The sequence below is a fragment of the Ursus arctos genome, unplaced genomic scaffold, assembly GCF_023065955.2.
Source record: "Ursus arctos isolate Adak ecotype North America unplaced genomic scaffold, UrsArc2.0 scaffold_2, whole genome shotgun sequence".
NCBI lineage: Eukaryota > Metazoa > Chordata > Mammalia > Carnivora > Ursidae > Ursus > Ursus arctos.
This window is the reverse complement of record NW_026622874.1, coordinates 65,140,110-65,163,054: the sequence shown is the minus strand read 5'-3', so window position 1 is coordinate 65,163,054 and position 22,945 is coordinate 65,140,110. Positions and strand designations below refer to the sequence as shown.

Genomic DNA, 22,945 nt, shown 5'->3' with positions numbered 1-22,945 from the left:
GTAGAGACGGGGGTTATAGGCTGTCTGTGTGGCAGGTGGAAAGGGGGCTTTGGGTGAGCCTGGAGCATAGGCGTGAGAGCCGCAAGACTGGGCGGGGCAGGGGCAGGGGTGGGCCGCTCCTTAGAAAGCCTGCTGGAGGGCGGGGTCGAGGCTGGAGGGGCAAGGGTGGGCCGCTCCAGCCAGGAAGGCTGTCTCCCCGACAGCGTCTGCAGCAGTGACACGTGGAGACTGTGCCCCTGACCTCCAGCTGGAAGGAGGGGTCGCAGCGTGGGAGGTGGCCCGTCAGCCCCACTCACCAGTGGGAGGGCTTCTCCAGACCTCTCCTCCCGCAGCTCTGACAAGGTGACTTCGAGCGAGCCTGGGGCCCCCAGAGCCCCTCTGCAAAGAGAGTGCAGGGCGGGGTCCTGGGAAGCCCACGAGAGTGAGCGGTTATGTCTCGCTGCTCACAAACCCTTCGACCCCCTCACATGCAGCTCACCTGCGCTCAGGAGATAAGTAGCACCGAGCGTCCTTGGGGGGCCCTGAGCTCAGACTGTCCAGCCCCTCGCTTCTGTCCCACGAGGGAAAGTCTGACCCTTCAAGAGCCCCTGGAGGGACGCCTGGGTGGCTCAGACGGTGAAGTGTCTGCCTTCAGCTCAGGTCATGATCTCGGGGTCCTGGGATCGAGCCCCACGTCGGGCTCCCTGCTCAGTGGGGAGTCTGCTTCTCCCTCCCCCTCTGCTGCTCCCCCTGCTTGTGCTCTGTCGCTGTCAAATAAATAAAACCTTAAAAAAAAAAGGAAAAAAGAGAGCCCCTGGGTATGTGTTTCTGGAGAGACTGCTCGCTGCACTCAGCACCACTCTTCTCCCCACACCTGGCCCCTCGCTTGCTGCCCTCCCCCAGGCCTGCACTGGGCCTGGCCGCACGTATGCACGCACACCTGGCCGGGCCGGACACGTACACGCACGCACCCGGCCCCGCCAAAGTTGCCAGTGTGCCTCTCTTTCCAGCTCGCCAGGTCCTGGACCCTGGGATTCCGCCGTCTTCGGGGAGCGTGCAAGGTTGCCAACTTTTAATTTTGCTAAGTAAGGACATAAACAGTTAAGTAAAATTTAGCTATTGCCGTTTACCATGAGCCTGACTTCATGAAGAAGGGAGGGGCCTCTTGAGCAGCGCGGTGTCCTGCGGCCTCTGGCTGGTTTTCCCCGTGGGCCGAGAGCGGCGGACTTCCCTGCAGACCAGCGGGACGTCTGACTCCGCAGGAGGCTGTCGGCTCCTCCCTGAGGTTTTGGTGTTCTGCATGAAGGGAGAAACAGTGATTGAGTTTCTGGTGGGTGGTTTGCAGGTGTGAAGTACTGAGCGAGCCCAGAGTGGGAGGCTGTGCCGGAAGCCCCCCCTCCCTGTTCCATTGCTGGGGTTTGGCCCTCTCGCCGAGTCACCTCACCTCTCTGCCATCACCCTCGGCCTCCTTTTCTTTTTTTCCCGCTTTTTATTGTTGGCTCATTCCTGTCTTCCTCTCTGTCCTCCTGCCCCCAGCCCTGCCCTTAATTGGTCATAATATACAATTTACAAACCGAAAAAAATGTTTTCTGTCCTCTGCCCCCCACCCCCCGTTTTTTATCTATATTGAGATGTAATCGACATGTCACATACTAGTTTCAGGTATACACCTTAATGATTTGATATTTATGTTGCTGAATGTTGACCACATTAGGTCCGCCTGGCATCCGCTAGCATCCGTCAGCATCTGCTAGCATTCGCTAGCACGCATAGTTAGGAGGCCCACTTTTAAGGCCCACTCTCCTGGCAGCTTTCAGATACACTATCCTGCCAGTTATGGCCATCGTGCTGGACGGCACATCCCCAGGGCCTGTCACGTTCTTTGTTCCTGATGCAGAGTCAGGTCAGTGTTGAAGCCAATATCGTGTGACGGGCTGGTGCTCCTTTCGGCATCGGTGTGTCTAGGAGGAAGCCAGCCGCCCTGCTCGGAAATGAAGAAACAGTGTCCAGGAGAGGGTCAGTGTCTTGACCAAGATCGTTTATCTGTCATGAAGGCCTCTGCCATCTTTTATGTTGGATTTCTGTATCCTAAACCCCAAGCAGGTGAACTCAGACCAATCCTTAAGTTAATGGAAATGAGTTTCTTGTTTTAAAAACTCATGTGGGGAAAAAAACCCCTCACATGTGGTCTATTAATCTCATCATTCATTCATTTTGCTATGAATATGAAAGTACCTCCTCTCATCTTGGAAATATTCGTACAAGGAGAACACCGCAGCAACCAGTTAATGTTTCTAACAGTCTTTCCTAAGTGCTTTTCCATAATCGAAATTTCACTAACTACACAGTTTTTCAGAAAGATGTGTGAAGTTCTAGGTTCACAAAGACGGGTAAGATACTATCAGTCTCTGAATTTGAGGAATGCTCAATCTAGAGATGGTTTTAAAAATGAAGGGAAAACAAAGCCCAGGGGCACCTGGGTGGATCGGTCAGATAAGCCTCCGACTCTTGATCTCGGCTCAGGTGGTGATCTCAGGGTCAGGAGATGAGAGGGCTCTGCTGGAGATTCTGTCTCTCCCTGGGTCCCTCCCCCTGCTTGTGCTCTCCCTCTTTCTCTCTCCAATAAATAAGTCAATCTTTAAAAAAAAAAATGTTTATTCTTACAACCAGAAAGACTTGTCACTTACTTCTTACAAAACTTTGGGCAAGCTCTTTAACTGCCCCGTGCCTCAGTTTCCCCATCTGCAAAATGGGGGAAATCACGGTACTGTCTCAGAGTATTGTTGTGGAGACCAAACAGATTGATCCAGGTGAGGTGGGGAGATTGGCACACAGTAGGCGCTCAATAAATGCTAGAGATTGTTACAGTTGGTGTGGTTTTGTTGCCACCGGTCACTTGCAGGCACACAGGGACCGTGGCTGTCGTTCCTTCCCCTCCTTCGCTCAACGTGCCCGCTGAAGGGAGGCTTTAGGAAGGAAAATGAGATACTTTTGCCTAAACAGAAGTACACGCCCCCTTTCTGGGCCTCGGCGTCTTTGTAAAACGGAGATCGCAGTGCCCGCCTCTCGGGCACCAGGGGAGCGTGAAGTGGAACGGAGCCCCTGGTCTGGCGTGTAGAGCGCCTGCAAAGGCTGGTGCCAGCGGTTCAGTGATGCTTTCCTAGAAGCAGTCACCTAACGTCCCTCGAGCCCTGGTTTCTTCGTCTGTGAAATGAAATGATGGTGATTCATAACAATGCTTTACCTTCCATCCCTGGGACGAGATGGTCAGAATCAGGGGTCCCCATGGTCATCTAGGCAGTTTTTAAAAAGTCTTGTTATGTAAGACTTAATTGTATTATGCATTAGAAAATTGTGTTCATTCTGGGTTGAGATAAAATTTCTACTTTATACCCGGAAATCTAAGCCATCAGCAGTTAAACGTCCTTCTCTGGACCACATGCCATTTTGGGGATCGGAGCTGAGGGTAGAAACTAGATGGGTCTCCCCTTCTAACTGAAACATCTCTCTGGATTTGGGGAGCCTTTAAAACCCCCTGGTGTCTGGGTCCCATCCTCAAGATTCTGAGGCCGTAGGTCAAGGGTGGGGCCCCAAAGGCACCAGATGATGCTGAATATGGCTGAGTGTGGGAGGCCCTGGATCGAATGGCTGTCTGGGGTCAGCTCTATTCCCTGGGTAGGGCTGCCCCCGACTCCTGGTTTTCGCTTTCGTTCATGCCCCGTGGCCTCTGCTCACCCCTCAGTCACCCCTGCTGTGGGTCTGCCTGTTCTCGGCTGGGGAGGAACACCAAGGAGTCAGACTGGGTCCGTCCCAGTTACCCGAGGCTGGTTTGGGGCTGGCTTGCTGTGTGGTCTTGGACAAGTTGCTTTCCCTCTCTGGGACTCTGTTTCCTCTGGACGGGGGGTGAACGTGCTGTGGTGTCCCCCCTCTACTGGGGACGGCGGGGCCTGCTGCTCTCCTGAGCGGCACCAGCAGCACCTTCTCTGTCCCCTACTCTCCTCCTGCTTCAGGGAGGCTCCATGTCGTCGTGTAGACCATTCCTGTGGTATTTTTAACTTCCTGATGGAAAAACGATGGACTGAAAAGAAAACACTTTCAAGTCCAGAGCATTCCACCGTTGCGTGTCACAGCTCAGCTCCGAGTCCCTGGGGCCCACATTTGCCACAGAGCCTGGCCTCGCATTCGAACTCTTGCTTTGATGCTTGACCTCCTGCTGCTGGGGGGGGCGGTGGCGGCTTCTGCAGAAATACTGCTCCCAGGAAGGGGGGCTCGTGTGTGGGCCCAAACCACGTCCCCTCCTGGGCCAAGCCTGCCAGACCCACCCAGGCAGATGAGAACTTGTTTAAATATTTTTTGTTTCAAAAAGGTGAGTAGGAGAACATTAAAATGTTAATAATGCTTATATCTGGGGATGTGTTCTGCTGTTTTTTTCCTCCCGTGTGTGAATATATGTTACGGTGTATAATTCAATACTTAATAAATGATGATATAAATACGTTTCTTTAGGGACTTTGGATCAGACCACGTGAGCCTTTCCTTATCTTCCATTTTTCATACAACATTATATCCTCAACATTTTTCTAATTTATTTATTTATTTGTGTATTTATCTATTAATTCAAAATATTTTATTTATTTATTTATTTATTAGAGAGAGAGAGAATGTGAGCGGGAGGGGGAGTAGAGGGAGAGGCACATTGAGTGTAGAGCCCTCTGTGGGGCTCGATCTCACGACCTTGAGATCATGACCTGAGCCAAAACCAAGAGTGGGTCACTCGACCGGCTGTGCCCCCCAGGCACCCCTTTTCTAACTTATTTTGAAGGACTATTGCAGCACATGGGCACGTCCTCATTTATGACCACTGGCCCCATGGGGTTGACTCCTTGGTCATTTCTGATGTGAAGCTCCCTCAGATAACATGGCAGGGAACCTCCCTCTGCCTCTGAGGCCCGTGGATCGTTACTAACGAGTCTTCCCCCGCAGAATCCAGGAGCCCTCCAGCTGAGAGCGAGGTGTCCCCCTCCACGCAGGTGAGTGCATGTTCTCCTAAGGGGTCAGGGCAGCGGCTCCTGGGGATGGGGATTGGGGGCCAGCACCACACTGTTCAAATCCCAGCTCTGGCACTGACTGGAAATGCGGCCGTGGGCGTTACTGTCATCTCCAAGCCTCTGTTAGTCGGGCTTAGAGCAGTTCCGTTGTCCCAGATCTGTTGTGGCCGTCATGGCGTGTGGAGCAGCGCTGACCTGACCCTGTGTCTCGTGGCTGCTGTCTCACCTCCGAACTCGTGGACACCACTGACGGCCTTGCTTGTGACCCAGATTCGGTTCATCCGAGCTCTTCCTCTGTGGGCTCCTGGTGTCATAATTTTCTGGAAAGAGGATTACCCCCGAAGCTGCTTAACAGATCTTTGGGTAATCCAGTTTCCCACCCAACTGCATGTCCTCCCGTGGTTCTCAGTCCCTAAGGACCCGCTAAGCTGGGAGGCGCCTTGCTCTTCACCCGTATGTGACGCAGGGCTGTCCGGACACTAGCGGAAGTGGCTCCCGGGGGAGGCCTGTGCTGTGCGGCCAGATGGCTCCCGCCGGGCCAGGGTGCAGGGACGGACACTGGCTGAGGGCCGGCCCAGCTGTGCTCTGCTCCGGGCTTGCACCTGAAGTCTCGTTCCCTCCTGATGTTAACGAGGTTCAGAGCCAGGATGGCTGTGCCTGGGAGGGAGGCAAGTGACACCCACAGGGGTTACAAAGTCTGTCCACGGTCGCAGAGCTTGTGAGTGTGGGTCCAGGATCCTAGTCTGCGGTTTTCCCAGGAGACGGTGTCACGTATGCCCTGGCATGGGGCCCATCTGTCGAGTCTCTCCTCTGGGGAAGGTCTGTGCCCCCAGCTGTTGGCGGAGAGGCAGGCGGGAAGAAGTCCCACCCTGAGTGGGCAAGTATAGATACAACCAGTGCAGGTGTTGAGTGTGACAGGTGAGGACCGAGCGGTCCCTGAGACAGAGGAAGGGTGGTCTTGGAGGGGGTGCTTTTGCTGGGGCCCGAATGCTGGTGGGATCTGCAGAAACCGGCTGACGGGGACTCTCTCTTTTAGGCGCTGACTACTAATGAGGACGATGAAAGTAGTCTCTCTAAAAGTTCTGCAAATGCAACCAGCCTCCCAGGTAAGGACTGGGTATTTTTTCTGGTGGTCTAAGGGGCATGAAACGCTTCTCTGCAGAAAGTCCTTTCTTTCTTGGAAACGTTGCCAGAGGCCAGTCTGCAGAAGTAAGTGAGCAATGGCAGAGATGGTCTTTTACTACTTTGTATGTTCAAGTCTGACATTGTTCGCTCGACTACGGTGAGGGAACTGTAAGTGGAGTGGCGCAGACCAGTGAAGGGTGCCTCAGTTGGCCCAGAGTACAAGTACACGTGCCACAGACAACGTCCCTGGAGTCTGACGTGGAAGCCATGTAGAGGGAAACCTTTACTTTGGGCGCCCTTGACCCTGCTTCTGCTTCCCTATGACCTGCGAGACCGGGGACCTTACCAACATTTGCACCAAGAAGAGTCACGGGTCTGCCACGTGTGTGGGACTCCGAGGGTCAGACTCCGGAGCCTCAGCCCTGGAGCAGTGCTGTCTGACGGCTCTTGGCGTTTGGAGGCTGGCCTCCGCCCCCATGCAGGCTGCCCGGGCTGCGCCATCCCGGTGGCAACCCTGCTAACTGCCTGGGGCTGAGGTCTGCACAGCTGGGGACTCCGAGGGAGGGAACCCCTCCCCCCTGCCCTCCAGGGGTCTGCTGTGCCTGGTCAGGCTCAGACAAAGAGGACAGTGTAAGGGGAACAGGGCAGCCTGGGAGACAGGCCAAAACAGAGGCGGAGATAAAGCAAAGGGCAGTTTAGAGATACCAGAGGGCATGTCCCGTTGGGGGAATCATAGAAGGTTCGCTGGCCTTGAGTGGGGGTGGGGGGGCTAGGGCACTGCTCCAGGGCTGCTGTGGGGGAGGGGCCCTTGTGGGACGAGCTCATCCAGCCCCATCTCTGTAAAAGGCCGTCTGTGGGCGGATGACTCCCAAATTCAAGCCCCTCGTCTGACAACCCAGACAACTCTCCAACGGCCTGGTGGACCTGTCCACTTGGTATGATACTCACTAGAAATCTCGGACTTGGGTCTGAAACAGACCCTCGATACCATCTCTCCTTGCCAGCCCAAATCTGTTCTTCTCCCTCTTCCTCATCTCGGTAACTGACACCACGTTCGCTGGGTTGCTCAAGCCGGGGAGGCCAGGCACACTTCCTCTTCTACCCCCACCCATGTCCAGTCCCTTAGCGGGCCCTGTTGTACCTGGAGACACTCCTGGGAGCTGCCACTTCTCACCACCTCCCCCGCTAGCACCGGGGCCTGCCGCCACGGCCTCTCCCCTGCGGGACTTAGCGGCCTGCTGGTCTCCTGGCTTTCACTGTTAACCGCCAACAGATTCTTTTTTTTTTTTAAAGATTTTATTTATTTATTCATTTGACAGAGAGAGAGAGAGCCAGCGAGAGGGAACACAGGCAGGGGGAGTGGGAGAGGAAGAGGCGGGCTCCCAGGAGGGAGCCCGATGTGGGGCTCGATCCCAGGACCCTGGGATCACACCCTGAGCCAAAGGCAGACGCATAATGACTGAGCCGCCCAGGCACCCCCACCCCCACCCCAACAGACTCTTTTCTGACCAGCAGTCAGAGTGACTCTGAAATCACTCATCCAAGCTCTGGTCTCTGTGGGGTCAGGCCCCCATCCTTAGACCTCGCCTCCTCTGTTCTCTGTCACTCACTCTGTCCTCCTTGCTCTTCAGCACATGCCCTACCTCAGGGCCTTTGCACATACTGCTTGCCCTGCCTGCATGCTCTTCCTCCAGCCTCCACTTGGCCAGCTTCTTTAGATATCCAGGTCTCTGCTCAGATGCCCCCTTGTCAGGGAGGCCTGTCCCAGCCACCCCGTCTGATGGAGCTCCCCCACTGTCACTCTCTGTTCTTCCTCTGATTTTCATCATTGCTCAGGTCTTGATTTCAGGGTTTGAGTTCAGGCCCTGCATTGGGTACCATGCTGCACATGGAGCCTACTTTAAAAAAAAAAAAGAAAAGAAAAGAAAAGCAAGCATGTAAGATCCAGGAAGGCAGGAGCTTTTCTGTCGTCCTGTATCCCCGAGGCTTAGGACATTAGACCAAATCCTGACACGTGGTAAAGAGCCAGTAGATATTTGTGGAAGGAAGGAACAAATAGCAAGGATGGTGAAGTGTTAGTCCAAGAGGAAGCCAGTCTCACTGCCTCCGTTAAACGGCCATCTCTGCCAAGAGAGGCAGGTCCTGCTCAGAGAGGCCCGTCCTTGCCGCCAGCCCAGGGAGGACTTCCCGCGGAGCTGCGTCCTGTGGGCACTGGAAGTGACGGTTGTCAGGCGGCCCCATCATCTGCAGTGGGTGCCACGTGGGCAGAAGAGCAGGAGTCCTGAGCCCATGAGCCTGCAGGTGTCGGCACGACCAGCACGGGAGCCAGGGGAGCGCGACAGCTTCGCTGGGGTGAGCTCCGTGTTCCTCCGGGGCCTCCGTCTGGCCGCTGTGCGCGGGACCTTCCCGTGGACGGACGTGGCTGCTCGTGCTGCTTCGGTCCGTTTGGTGAAGCGCGAGCAGCTGGGAGCCTGACAGTGGAAAAGACACGGGGTCCCCGTGCTCAGGGAGCTCGGTGGAGCAGTAACGGGAGGGGTGCGCCGAGGGGCACTTGCAGTGGGGGTCGCTGCTCCGAGGAAGTGACATCGCCGCTTGTGAGACCCGAAGAACACGTCAGGCTGCACGGCACAGGTGCGGAGAGCCTTCTGGCGGGAAGAAGCCGTGGGTGTGGAGAGCGCTGGGAGGACCGGGAGCGTGGGGCCTGAGGACCAAGCGGAGGGACAGATAAGACATGACATCCCAGTGGAGAAACATTGATTTAACCTGTCTGAGCTCCTTACGTCGTCCTCAGTGGAGCTGCCATCGATGGGGTCCCCAGAGCCTTTGGTGTCTTGCACCCCCTGTGCCTCGTGGGGACGGGTGAATGCCACTAGAAAGGCCACGCTGACTGAGTGGGCATCCACGGCGCCACAGGAGCTCGGAGGCTGTGAGCTGGAGGTGCCTGTCTTGCACCTCCAAGCTCCAAGTGGTGGAATCCTGGAGTCAGATTGTGCGGGGGGCCAGTCTTCCAGGGTTGGCTTTGGCCGGAATGCTGGACAGCTCGTCACGTGGCCTGTTGGTTCGCAGAGCCATTTCCTCTTCTAGGCTGAGCTTCCCTTGGGCCTTTGGACGGTACCAGCTGACTGGTTTCTTTCCCTCCTCCCGCACTGTTCTCCTTGTCTTCTTTCTCCTAGTGCAAGACTCTTCTCCAGTGCCACTGCCCACCTTCCTGGTGGCCGGAGGAAGCCTGGCCTTCGGGACGCTCCTGTGTGTCGGCATCGTCCTGAGGTGAGCAGGGCTGGGGTGGCCTCCTCCCCTGCTCTGGCTGATGTGGGGTATATGAGAGGATGACACATGGACGGGAAGGAAAGAGCGTGGATGTCCAGGGTGACCCTCGAGTCTCTGTCCTTGGCAGATGGGTGGATGGCGGTGTTGTCACTCTCGCGGAGACTCGGGGGGAACAACCGAGTGTGACGCTGATTCTCCTTTGGGACCATGGAGTCTGAGGTGCCTGTGAAAGGTCAGGCGGACATGTTTGGTACACAGGTCGGATCAGTGTCAGCGTGTAGGTGGGATGCGGGTGAGGCCCTGATGGTCCCTGTGGAATCCGGCTGTTGGAAAGTTGCGTAGACGCGGAGGGACCAGGAAGCCTGCTTGGTAGAAGCTGAGGCGGCGGGCGTGCAATGCGACCTGGCCGGCCCTCCAGGAGCCGCACACCGCTGTGGTGGTAGTGCCACGTGAGAGACGCCATGGAAGTCTGTGAACAGGCAGGTCCGGGTGCCTGGCCAGACCCCCTTGGGAATATCTCAGAACAAGCAGACCCGGAGGGTCAGCTTTCAGTGCTCGGTCGTGGAGTGTCCGCCAGCTCCGGGTGGCGGGCGCCGGGCCCGCATTGCTCCATCTCTCTCTCCAATTGGCCGTTGGTTTTGTCACTGCTCCCAAGCTTGCAGAGAAATCAGCCAGCAGTACTCCTGCTACAGGGGCCGGTGTTCATGACTGCGGTGCAGGACCTTGCAGTCCCGCACCTGCCGGAGACCTGAAAGGGCTTAGGCCGGGCCCTGGCGCGGACGGCAGCCCACGGCGACGAGTAAAGCGCAGGAGGAACCTCAGTCTGTCCCTCCTTCCTCGCCCTGTGCGGGGCTTTCTGGGGGTGCTCGCTGGTGATTATGAGGGGCGGTTTCGGGGTGTCTGGGGAGGAAGGGGAAGAGAGATTTCCTCACTCATGGGATCCCCACAGAGCCTCTGAAGCAGCTTTGCCACCAGGGTAGCCTGGGTTGGAAGATCAGCGAGGTGACATCCCAAACTGCGTTCAGGGTTCTGTCCACTCCGATTTCCCAGGGAAGAGGTGAGCACGCTGCTCGAACGGCGTGCAGGAGGCGAGGCTCCGAGTGTGTGGAGGTTGCTCTGAAGGGGCTGCGAGCTCACTGCCTTGTCTGGACTGGAGAGGGGCCGTGCCGGTGGGCAGTGGTCCTCCTGCCCCCTGAGGGACCCACCACAGACCCTGCAGAGTCCCTGTTGGGGTTTCCACTTGGCAGATGAGGAGACGGGAGCTGGAAGGGTCGGGGTAGTGGCAGCTGGTGCAGAGAAAGCCGACTCCAGCCCAAAGCTCGCACTCTTTGGATAGGGCCTTAGGGGCCCCGTTAGTCAATTCTTCCATGTTGCAAAGAAGGAAGCGGTTTTGAGAGAGGAGATGACTTGCCCAAGGACGCCAGCTCGTTACTAGCAGAGCCAGGACTAGAACCCGTGTCCCGAGAGTCCCTGCCCACCAGGCCAGCCTGCCGTCGGCTGAGAGGTGGGCCCCAGGGCTTCGTTAACAAGCCGCGCCATGTTGGTGTGCTGCGAGCCACTGACGGACAGGCGTTAGGTGGGAACTGACCGCCCGGTTCGTCACCAGCCTCGCGGGCTCGGCCGTGGGGTGGTGCGTGGCCGCACCTGCTTGCTGCCCAGCCAGCCCTGGAGGCGCGGGGCCGCGCGGTAGCAGCGCTGCTTCCTGGCCTGGTGAGCTTCCCTCTTCTCTCGCGCTGGGCGCGTGTTTGGGAGCCGGCCCGTTGTTGCTCCCCTCCACAAAGCCCGCATGTCGAGAGGTGTATAGGTCTGGGGAAGCTGGGAATTTGGAAGAGCCCCGTTGGAACAGGTGGAGTGCGAGGGGCCGGCTGACGTACATCCCGCCAGCCCGTGACACCGTGTTGCTGTGTGTAAGACGTTTACTTTGCGTCTCAAGCGAAGCATAGTATCTCCTAAATATTTTTCCACCATTATTAGTGACAATTAAAAAACATTTGAATGTGCCATTGAAGACGGTGCGGCATCTTCTAGCAGATGGACCTGGAATGGACTAGCCCTTTAGTGAGGACTCCTGTAGGTGTGCCGGCTAAAATCCTTGCGAATCCACTATGTGTCTCATTCCACTAGTTTAAAACCACTACTAAACACGGGGTGCTCCTGGTGGTCGGCCACGGGAGTGGCTGTGTCCGTGGGTGTTCCCCATGTCACTTCTTACCAGGACTTGGTTTCTCCGTGTCACTTGTTTAAAAGACTGCCAGTCGTTGTAAATGTTTTTAAAATATCGTTCGAGCTGCAGAACCTTTTCTTTAAGTAAACGTCGCGAAGCCCAGATGCGGAGGGCGGACAGAAGCCAGCGGCTGAGCTGTGTGAGCCCGGCAGCGCGGCCCCACCCTCTCTAGCCCCTGGCCGCCCGGACCCCGCTCAGGCCAGAGCAGCGCCACTGTGGCCCCCCAGCCTGCTGTTCCCAGAGGCCATCGACCTCAGTGTTTTTAGAAAGTGTCTCATTCCCTCCACGTACATCCAAGGAAGAAAAGCTCATGTTTCTCAGTGACCCGTCCAGTTACCTGCTTTGGAAAAAGGTCAGATACTGCTTCTGTGTAGGTTAACTCATGTCGATAGAGACTCTAAAAGAAATTGTGGTATGTGCTTATCTGCCACATAGTGACAACGAGAAAGAAGAAAAAGTCATGCATTATCCGAAGACGGCCACTGTTAATTTTTAAAACATAGATGTGGTCAAAACCCAGCAAACACACAGGAAACTCATGTCCTGCGCGCGCAGCTCCCCGAGTGTGTGCACAGTGAGCGCACCCTTGCGGCCCGCATCCAGACCGAGGTGCTCATGTCTGGGGGGTTTCCGAGGCTCCGTCCTCGGCCCGGGCTCTTGTGCTCCTGTGGCCGCGACGGCTCTGCACCGACGGCCGAGTCTGGACTCGGACGTTTAGCGTCAGTTCTGACATAAGCGAGCCCCGCTTTCCTTCGCTGCTCTGTCAAGCTCACGTACCTCAGCTGCAGGCGGGTGACGGCTGTCGCGGGGTGTCTGGCTGGTTTTGCTCTCACGGCGGCGCCGTGCGTAAAGCTCTCCCCACAGCCCTCCCACAGCCCTCCCACAGCCCTGCAGTTCCCTTCGGGTGTGTTCCCAGAGGCGGCATCCGGGGTCGGGGGCCTGAATGCTTTGACACCCAGAGCGTCCTGAGGGAGGGTGACTGCACCGGGGGCCAGGCGCTGTGGGGAGCCGCGGTCACACTCCGCCCACTGTTTGTTCCATGTGGAGCCCAGGCGAGAAGCCGGTGGCAGATTGGAGCCAACTATCAATGATTTATCGTCACCAGGACAGGAATAGCCTGTTGATATAAAAAGAAACCCAAGGAAAACTCCTAGACCTTGTTTTTGACCTTTCCTCCTCCCTCCAAGCCCTTTGGGGAGCAGCTGCCGTGAGGCGGGACCGAGGGAGGCGCGTTGCCCCACGTTGGGGTCGGTGGGTGACGTGCAGAGCAGGGCCGGGGTGGTGGGGTGGCGGCTGCTCCGGTGTGGCCCGGGGGGCCCTCAGGAAGGGGGGTGCCGCGTCTCTGGAGATGTCACCGCTCATCGTCCTCTGGTCTGCCGCGTGACTCTCTGGGTTCCTGAGCCTGGCTGTGGGCCCAGCGCGGAGCGGTGCGAGGACGCTGTGGTCAGAGATGTCATCTCTTTCCTGTTGAGCATCTCCGCTCCTGCTGATGGGGCACTTGTGCCCGCAGGGCGCCTGCGGCGGGGTCTGTGAGGACCCGTCGAGCTGCAGGGGCACTGGAAGCAGGAGGAGGTGCAGGGCTGTGGAGGGAGTGTGGCGGCCCTTTCCTGCTGAGTGGCAGCTGCAAGTCATCGGCCCCCTGCCCGCCCTCACCTGACCCAGAGGCGAGAGGCCCGTTTTCCTTCTGCACGGAAAGAATATCCTTTTTTTTTTTTTTTTTTTTTTTTTTAGAGTAAATGGATTTGGGACCAACGATGGGTACGTGTGGGCAGCCTCTGGAACAGGGCCAATTAAGTCCCTGGTGCTGTAAAGGGACACTCACGGCCACGTATGCCTCAGTGTCCCCGTTCGTCAGGGGGACCAGCAATACCTGCCTGTCCCTCGGAGTGTTTCTGAGACCCCCGGGTGTTCAGAGTGTTGCATCACTCCTGGTGACGGAATGAATGGTTTTCCGTGTTCTGAGCCGAGTGCCGTTGTTCACGCGGGCTCATCACGGGGAACTAAGCACCCGTGTGGTTTGTCTTTGTCCCTGTGAAGGTTCAGGAGGACGTGGAAGCTGCATGCACTGAAGGAAGGCAAGGCGAGCGTGCACCCGCCATACTCGCTGGGACAGCTGGTGCCCGAGAGACCCAAGCCCACCCCGGGGCTGGTGCCCCTCATCTCCCCGCCAGTGTCCCCCAGCAGCCTTGGGTCTGACAGCACCTCGAGGCCCAGCCGGCCGGATGCCAGGGGCCCACAGAGCCCTTACGACATCAGCAACAGAGACTACTTCTTCCCCAGATAGCAGGCTGGGCGGCGCTCGGCGGGCGGGTGCCAGGCGCGCCGGGCCACACGAATGACGAAGCACAGACTCACTCATCTCAGGTGCCGGGGCCTCCGGGGAGGTGCGTCACTTCCCGACACGGGGCTGCTGCTCTGTCCAGAAGGAGGGGGTGGTTAGGTCTCGGGACCACCCTTCCCAAGTGCCTCAAGGGGTCAGAGTCCACTCGGAACCCCGGGAGGAAGCAGGTCACCCTCGTGCTGGCCACGCACACACCCGACACGCGTGCACGGCAGCCTGCAGCAGGTGGACAGATTTCCAGCCGAGACGCCCCGGGCACCTCCTGGCCTGCTGTGCAGCTCTGCCTTCCAGCCTCCGTTCGTGGATCCCACGTGCCTTCACACTTCAGTCTTTCCAGGCCTGAGGATGGGAGAAGCACCTGCCAGCCTCCCCCGCACCTGCAGACGGCACGGCGGAGCCGCACAGTAGCCCAGGGCTTGGTGGTTTGAAATGGATTCGTAATTAGTTCCTCGTTAGTATTCTCTAAATGTGAACAGAGATCCTGGGCACTTGGTGAATCCAGGGGCAGGTGCACTGGCTCCGCTTCCCTCTTTGGATCCCAGGACTTCAAGAGGGGAGAAGCGGAGGAAGGAAGGTCGTGGGGACAGGCCTCCATGCCCTCCCCAGTGTGCCCTCCCCAGGGGACCCGGCTTCCCCATCCTCCCTTGCTGCCCCGAGAGGAGGACTGGCGGCAGGGGGCTTTTGGGTGGGGGAGGGCAGGGGCTGTACCCCAGCTTCCTCTGCTTTGTTTTCAGCTGAGCCTGAGAAACAAGGGAAGATAACGTTTATGTGAAAAGACAAAAAGAACCTGGCAAGAATGTATTTTAACTCGTTTTTAAAAAAACAAAACTGCTTTATCTTAGACGGTGGGAGAGCCAGTGCTCGCTGAGTGTCAGTATGTGAATAACTTAGGGGAAAAGCACAATAACCTTGTTTAGCACAAAACTGAGTCAAGTGAAAAAGGAGGAGAAAAGAGTTTTCCTCTTAGAGCAGAGTCTGGTTTCATTCTGCATCTTGTTTTTGTCTGAAAAAGTGAGAACATAGTCTGTGTCTCCTTTAACGTGGGGGGAAGCAGCTGTTCCTCTCCAGGCAGCCGCGGGGGAGAGGGTGTCCAGCCCCTGCCCTGAGCCCCTGGTTACGGGAGGGGGCTCCTTACAAAGTCCCCTACTTGGGGTTTCTTTCTTAGTTGCTTGATCTGACTCCGCTCAGTGAGGGTCAGAGCACCAACCGAACGTCTAGCCGTGGCCGTGCCACGCTGGCACGCTGCCGTCGAGTCCCGGCTCGGACCACTCAGGGATGCGTGTGGTTACCCGACCAGGGCCCTCGTGCGGCAGGGGTGCCCAGAATGGAGCTGTGATTCCCAGCAGCCTCGTAACCACTGCTGAACATTCACCAGACCACAGGCTTTTCTAGCAGCCTGCCTTTTTAGAAAAACAGCCAGCATCACCAGACAGGTGGCGGGAGGAAGACGATGACAGAGTTTTGTCTACGGTTCGCCAGGTTCAGACCGCGGCCGTGGCAGCGAGTCGGTGAGTTTCAGACCCTGTTGCTGCTTCAGGCAAACTGGCCTTCAGCTGACAAAAGTTAGGCAGGTGTTTTTGGTTGTTTGTCTCTAAAGTTTCTTTGAGAACAGCAGAAATGCTGTTAAGAGGAAATACGAAAACGAGAATGTGCCTGGCAAGGTCTTTACCTCTTGGCGACGTTAGGCTTTACCCCGGGTGCTGCCAGAACCAGGCGGAGCCGCGCTGGCGGAAGATGGAATGGCAGATAGCGCCTGTGCTGAGAGCCCGCCGCCTTTGATCTCCAAACTGTTACTGCTTTCGTTATTATTGTCATGAAACTGCCTTTTTTTTTTGTATCGGAGAGGGTTTTTTCCCTTTATTTCTTTATAAGCTACTGAAAATGAAGGAAGAGTGTTTTTCCCTGGGTCGTAGGCTGTGCTCCGCGTGCCCAGGTTCACCCCTAAGCTTCGTGCTCGGATCCACGGGCAGTGAGCGCGCTTCTACCCACGGCCACCGCCCCTGCGTCCGGCAGGACATCTGCTGCCTGTTCTCAACAGTGATGTGACTCACCTGACCTGTCGCACAGCCAGACGTGAAACGACAACTCATCTTGCTGGGTGGGAAAAGTTGAAAATACGCTGGTTCAAGGTCTGAATTAATGTGGTCAGTAATTCTTGTAGCATTAATGAAAATTTTTCTGAAATGTCAAGGGGGTAGCATTGAACGGACCTATGAAGCCTTTGGTGACCCTGAGAGCTCTTTGCTCTGACAAGATCTGGACCTTGAGGCCTGTTTGCCAGGCTCTGGGCTTAGAACCTCTACCACCTCCCTGCTCTCCCAGGGGCGGGACGTCATGCTGAGGTGTTGGGAGCCCACCTGGCGGTGAGCAGAGCCTCGTGGGGCAGGCTGGGCGTGGTCATGGTTTGTGGGTTTCCTGCACAGTGTTCAGAAGCGTCTTGCCTCATCAAAGGTACTGAAGGTTGACCCACTTGGGAGGCGTCTGTTGTCGAGTTCCAAGTGGAGGTGGTGAGAGACGGGCCTTCATCTGGAGAAGCAGGGGCAACAGGTGGCCCTTCAGAGGTCACGCCAGCTTTCCCATGCGGCGGTCGGCAGCGGCGCTGCTGTTGGGAGGCAGGCCGGTTGGTTCAGTGTCTGTGCCGGACGCCCCTGCGTGTCCCCTGCAGTCCTTCCAGCATTGCATCCTCCGTGTGGCCTGCTGGCAGAGCCAGGGGGTTTCCATGACAACCTTACTGATTATTAAAGAACGAACGCTGTTGGTTTTATGAACATGTGCTCAGTTGAAGGTCTTCTGTGGAAAGGGGGTCGGAACAGCACGTACCAAAGCTGTGAATTCGCAGAGAAACCGTATTTGGATGGGGGTCACACATCTGTTAAATACAATACCTCAACTTTACTCTGGTTTTTTTTTGAGAAAATAATAGTTTAATTTTTGTTTTTATTTTTTACCTAATTACCTGAAAGCAAAGGCTGATGTCTGTATATGGGGCAAAGGGTCAGTATAATGTTCTTCAATATTTTTCTTTTTATCAGCTATTTTCCATTCAAAGTGAAAATTGTAAATGTTTGAAATAAATCATTTCTAAAAATATGCTTGAGACATAATTATGCTTTGGGCACCTGGGCTGTTTAGAGGAAAGACTTGCCCAATTAAAGAGGAAAGGTTGGAGAAGCATGGGCTTAAAACTAAGCAGGACCATTTGGGGTGGGCCTCCTCCAGTGCACGGTGGAGTTATCTCTAGAAAGAGGTAGGTTCCAGAAACAATAGCAATTTCTCGAAAGACTTCAATCGTGAAAATGTTTCCCAAAACGAGTCCTGGGGTTTCTGGAAGGGCGTGGGTGCTTCTGCCACGTTTCGCATCACGGCCAGGGGATGGGCGTGTGGGGAAGGAAGAGGCTGGGCAGCTATTCTTCAGGGGCTGTTTGTTGAACAGGGGCGTGAACAAAGGCGACCCTGCCTTCTTGATCAGCCTCCATCTGTCCCCTCTTGAAAAGGGCCTTTGGCAGGAAAACCTTGGGTCACAGCCACTCCACATCTTCCAAACAGAGGAGAGCCACCACGTGGCTGCCTGTGGACAAGAGTAGTTGTGCAAGGGCTCCAGGCTGGGGAGCCTAGAGGTTATGTAAGTCAGGCTGGAAGGCAGAGGCCCGCGCTGTGCCTGCGGACCCACCGTCTCCTCGAGGTGGGTCCCTGTCTTGCAGGAAGTGCCGCAGGAAGCAGATGTCTGCCGTGGTGGCTGGGCTGTGTGGGCCGAGCAGGGGTGCGGGAGCGGGCACGAGGACAGGAAATGGAAGGAGGAGCCTCCCTCTGCACAGCACTGCTGTCCGGCTGGCATGGTCACAGTGCTCTTTCCGTCAGAACCGGAGAGCAGCGGGTGAGCCTCGCGGGGAACGGCAGAGAGCACCCAGTGACCGAGACGGCCACTGAGGAAAGCACTTTCCTCTTCTTTGAAGCAGAAGGAGACCAGGACTTTCTCCATGTCTGAGAGAAGTGCCGGCCAGAGGCAGGAAACTCCGCCACCGCTGGGCCGTGCGCGAGGGTGGCTGGGCCTCAGGGTGGACCCCGGGCACACTGGTGCCAGGCCGGCCGGCCGTGGGGCCTGTGCACGTGCAGTGATGGCCAGTGACCTTGGGTCCTGCACTGTCCTTCAAATGCTGACCAAGCCCTAAAGTCTGACGGAAGTCCCTGCCGGGTCACTCACAACACAGACGAAACAACACCTTGGCCATGTCTGTCTTCATACCAGTAGTGTTAGGTGACAATCCAAAGCGTGGGTAAAATTAAGTTTTTCAGTAAAATCATGAGACGTTCATACGACAGATGTATGTAATATTCAGTTAAGGATGCTCTTCTAATATAACTTCGAGTAGCTCCCTCCAGCTGCCCGTGGTCTCAGCTTGCCGTGTCCGGGAGCCTCGCTACGCTGCTTGTAAGGAGTGGAATTCTCCGGGAAGACGGTGGCACGCTATTCTGGTTTTCAAGTTCAAGTGCTGTGCAACAGGGATTTTGAAATGTTGAATGTTGTAAGAGTGACGCCCGGGAGTCTGTGCCCAGCAAGAGAAGAAGGGAGAAGTTGGGGGGCGGACGGCACCCCGCACACCCCCGCCCTGCAGGGCACGCACCGGCGCCAGCGCGCACTGGGGATCAGCAGGGACTCCTGTTCAGTAGCTGAGTAAGCCCCCAGATGGCTCTGAGGAAGGTGGTCATGAACCCCAGGATGACTGTGAACCGTGGCCATTTCTAGGGTGAGATGGGTGCTGTGGGGGCTTCCCACGTGAGGACGTGGCGTCCTTCGGCGGATCGTTTCCGCGGACAGGTCTGAAGGTCGGGAGCAGCTCGGGCTCCGGGTGCAGACCTCTGACTCACGACCGTGGTGTCTCCCCGCTGCACAGCCCGCGTCCAGGGTCCCTGTGCTGGAGACCACTCGGCTGGAGGCGGGATTCCGCGACAACGTACGGTGTTAATAGGGAAACAAAATCTGTGGACAGCAAAGAGGGACACCAGCAGCCCTGCTGGTCACTGGGAGGTCCACGGCCCCTTTTTGGTAGAAAGCGTCTATGAAAAGTAGGTGATGACAAAGCTACCCCTCGTGGGCCCACCCCCACGTGCTTCACAAACGGTATCTTTGCTCCCCCTGAGGGTGCTGCCGGTGTGTTCTTGCCAGTTTAGGGAGAGGCGGCTGAGGCGAGGGCAGTGGTCCAAGACTAAGTTAAGGGGCTGACCTAGGCCGTGAACCCGGTCTGCCTGACTCCAAGACCAGTGCTCTGTCCTCGCCATGTGGCTCAGGCCCCCCGGCACTGGGGGCCACAGGATGGTCCTCTTTTTCCAACCCCTGTGTGGGCGGAGGCCTGGCCCACTCACCCCCAATTCCCCATTTAGTTGTCACACCTGTCATGTGAGCAGGGGCTGGGAAGCCAAGCCCATGGGAGTCGGGAGCCCACAAAGGCACGTCCCTGAGGCGGCCAAGCCCCAAAAGATGAGGTGTAGAGGGGAGGGGCAGCAGCCAGTTCCTTACTCGCAATGACCCTTGATCAGAAACCAAATCAGACCACGTCCCCCCCTCCCCAGCTCTCGCCTCTGAACTCTGCGTGGATGGTTGGGTTTTCTTCTGCTGCTTCTGTGGTAACCACTTCGGAGAACGTCCTTGAAATGCTTCAGGTGTGCTCATGGAAACCGGATTACGCCCCCTCTCTCCGGAAGGGTGATGGTCACACCCCGTAGATGGTGGTTCTCTTTGGATGGTGAGACTTTCGAGGAAAGTTTCCTGAAGCAAGGTGCTGGCTGCAGGCACACAGGAGGGACCGGCCCCTTCCTCGGGATGCTGGCTGTCCCCAAGTTCACGAGCAAACGCTCTCCAGGAGCGGACGGCCAGTGTGTTGTAGGGTTCAGGCGGACTCGTCCACGGGCACAGGCTTGCCTGGGGCTGCTGGCGAGGGCTGGGGGCTGCCCGGTACACACGGGGTTGAGCAATTTTGTGATATATAAAAACAAGGAAGTCACTTTAGGAAGTCACTAAAGACTAGGTAGATATCCCACGCTTTTCCTTTATGCATATTAAACACTTTTTCAGGAGCATGTATGTTTTTACAGTTAAAGTGTTTCATTAAACCCTTGTAAGCCCTCTGTTTCGGCATAGCTCGGCCACACTGTGCTGTCTGTGCAGACTGTTACTGAGAGGTATGAGGAGTAGGTGGGACTGGAGGTTAAAAAGAGCCGGCCGCCAGGCAGCCCGGGAGAAGCTGCCACGGAGTCCTAGGTGAGTCTTTCCAAAGCCTTGACATTCTCCGTTTGAAAAAGTGCAAGGACTTTGGGGAGAATGTTTCACTTGCAACCATGTCATTTAAAACAATCCAAATGAATAGGAACACGTCTCTTTCTTTCTTTTTTCTTGTTTTTTTAAGATTTTATTCTTTAAAGTAATCTCCGGGGTGCCTGGGTGGCACAGCGGTTGAGCGTCCGCCTTCGGCTCAGGGCGTGGTCCCGGCGTTATGGGATCGAGCCCCACATCAGGCTCCTCCGCTATGAGCCTGCTTCTTCCTCTCCCACTCCCCCTGCTTGTGTTCCCTCTCTCACTGGCTGTCTCTCTGTCAAATAAATAAAAAATCTTAAAAAAAAAAAAGTAATCTCCACCCGACGTGGGGCTCGAGCTCACAACTCGGAGATGGAGTTGCACGTACAACGGACTGAGCCCAGCCGGTGCCCCCGAGTCTTTCTTAGCTATCGTTACTGTAAACCATGATTTTCACTCGTCAGCAACACACTGGTTGATACCTTGATGGTCTAATTAGCTTTCACTGCACATACTAATGCGTCTTCCCCTCAGTCCAATAGACTAGTCAATCCTGTTTAGGAACATAAATCAGAGGGCAATCTGAACGTTACAATAATATCCTGTAGGGGGCGTTTTAAGCCCGAATCAAGGGCATGCCGTGGCGTGTACGCAATGATTCACAATGTGGGGAGGTCATTCGGGTGCTCCTTGTGGATTTTGGAAGTGGTAATCCACATGTTTCAAGGCACACCCCCTGGATAGCTGACAACATGTGGATTGTCAGGGCTTCGGAGCACCTGGTTCTGCCGTGGAGCCCTCACCCATGCTGAGGAAAGGACAGGCCCTCAGACCCAGCGTGGGTTTGTCCGGTGGTGAACACCACACCTCAAACCCCATTCTGCTTCCCCGGCTGGAGTCCACGGGGCTCACGTACGGGAGAGAGCCCATTGGTCTCTGGATGTCTAAGACACTGGCATTGGTCTTTTTCCCCCTGTGGTAAAAGACACGTAACAAAATTTTCCATTGAACCATTTTTTTAAAGAAGATTTTATTTATTTGAGAGACAGAGAGAGAGAGCACGAGAGTGTGCAGGAGCAGGTGGGTGGGAAGCAGCAGGCAGAGGGAGAGAGAGAAGCAGGCTCTCCACTGAGCAGGGAGCCCAAGGTGGGGGGCTGGATCCCAGGACCCCGAGATCACGACCTGAGCCAGGAGCAGATGCGTAACCGACTGGGCCGCCCAGGCGCCCCTCCACTGAACCGTCTCCATGTGAACACTTCAGTGCTTTTACGTATGTTTACATTACTGTGTACACAGCCTCCAGAACATTGCATCTTCTGCAAAACCAACACTCGGAGCCATTAAAGAACTCCCCGTTTCCCCGCTCTGCCCAGGCCTGGTGCCCACCACGCTGTGTCTGTGAATTTGACTGGGTTTCTCAGAGAAGTGGAATCTTCAATCTGTGTCTTCTTGTGACCGGTTCATTTCACTCAACAGAACGCCCTCCAGCTTCATCGCGCTCTTGCAGGTGCCAGGGTTTGCCTCCTCTGAGGCTGGTACTCCATTCTGTGTTGTCAGCACACTGAGTTTCTCCGTCCGTCTGTCCATGAGCACTTGGTTTGCTTCCACTCCTTGGCTGCTGTGCTTTTTTTTAAACGTTATTTTTCACTTGTTAACTAAACCAAGTGGCTGGTTTAACAGCCCTTGTCCCGCTGGTTTGATCGTGTTCTTCACATGTGGGGGCTTCTGCAGCGCTCCTGTCTCGACGGGAGCGTGCAGGCAGTGACGGGAGGCTGTGGTCTGCACCCCAGCGCGCACTCCGTGACGGACCCAGGACAAGGTGTCCTGATCCGAACAATGAGCCTGCACCTGGCTCACGAGGTTAGGGAGGGTTAAAGACAGGTACCGTATGAGAGTATCGGTTTAAGCAGCACAGGTGGTGCGGTGAGGGGCTAGTCCCATCGCTCATACTTGACCTTTCACGGGGTCGGGGTCTGACACGCAACAGCTGCCAAACCCTGGGATCTTACAAACATGCGCCACCTGGACTCCGAAAACCGGTACTCTGATTGCTGGGGGACCGTGGCGGGTGTTGAACATTTCTCAATGCAAACGTCCTTTTCTGTTACACAGAGATGGGCAAATGCGGCAGGCACTTGTACCACCTGGTGGCAATTTATGTAAATGTTTAATGGAAATTAAAAATTTGATCCTGAAAGGCTCAGTAGAATAGCCTTCTAGAACCTTCTAGAACCTCAAATGAATGTATTTGTGTGTTTCTAAACAGTAGCTTCCACTGGTGGTGCTCAGCCATGGCTGGGTATCAAAACCACCTGGTAGAAGTTTGAGAAATTATTGATTTCAAGCTTCATGACAGACTAAAGCATCAGCTCCCACAGGTGGGATGGGGCGTTGGTACCAATAACGAAAGAAGGCAGCCCTTCAACACAGGACGCAGGCAGATACCGAGGAACGGCTGGGGACCAAGGCAACAGCTGTCTGCTCAAGAATATGCCAAGGAACCCAGGGTGAAGCTTTCCGGGGCCACGTCCGACGGGGAAGAAGCCACGAGAGAAGGGCTCTAATGGTGATCCGAGAAAAGCGACGGCCATCAGGTCGGCCAGCGGGTCCAGAGGTTTCCTCCCCCCTTCCGTCCACACAGGCGGCAGGCCAGCGGCAGTCTCGGCCGCTGC

General features: G+C 56.0%; 1 protein-coding gene across 1 annotated transcript in view; it reads left to right on the top strand.

Annotated features, from left to right (window-relative positions):
• The window catches only part of IL6R (interleukin 6 receptor), a 41,616-nt gene extending 24,544 nt beyond the window's left edge, over positions 1-17,072 (top strand). Inside the window, exons 7-10 of the mRNA XM_026485303.4 lie at positions 4,963-5,009; positions 6,064-6,133; positions 9,326-9,419; positions 13,681-17,072. Of these exons, the coding sequence (XP_026341088.1) occupies positions 4,963-5,009; positions 6,064-6,133; positions 9,326-9,419; positions 13,681-13,927 (458 nt within the window). The 3' untranslated portion in view covers positions 13,928-17,072. The remainder of the gene's footprint in view (positions 1-4,962; positions 5,010-6,063; positions 6,134-9,325; positions 9,420-13,680) is intronic.
• Positions 17,073-22,945: the final 5,873 nt, after the last annotated feature.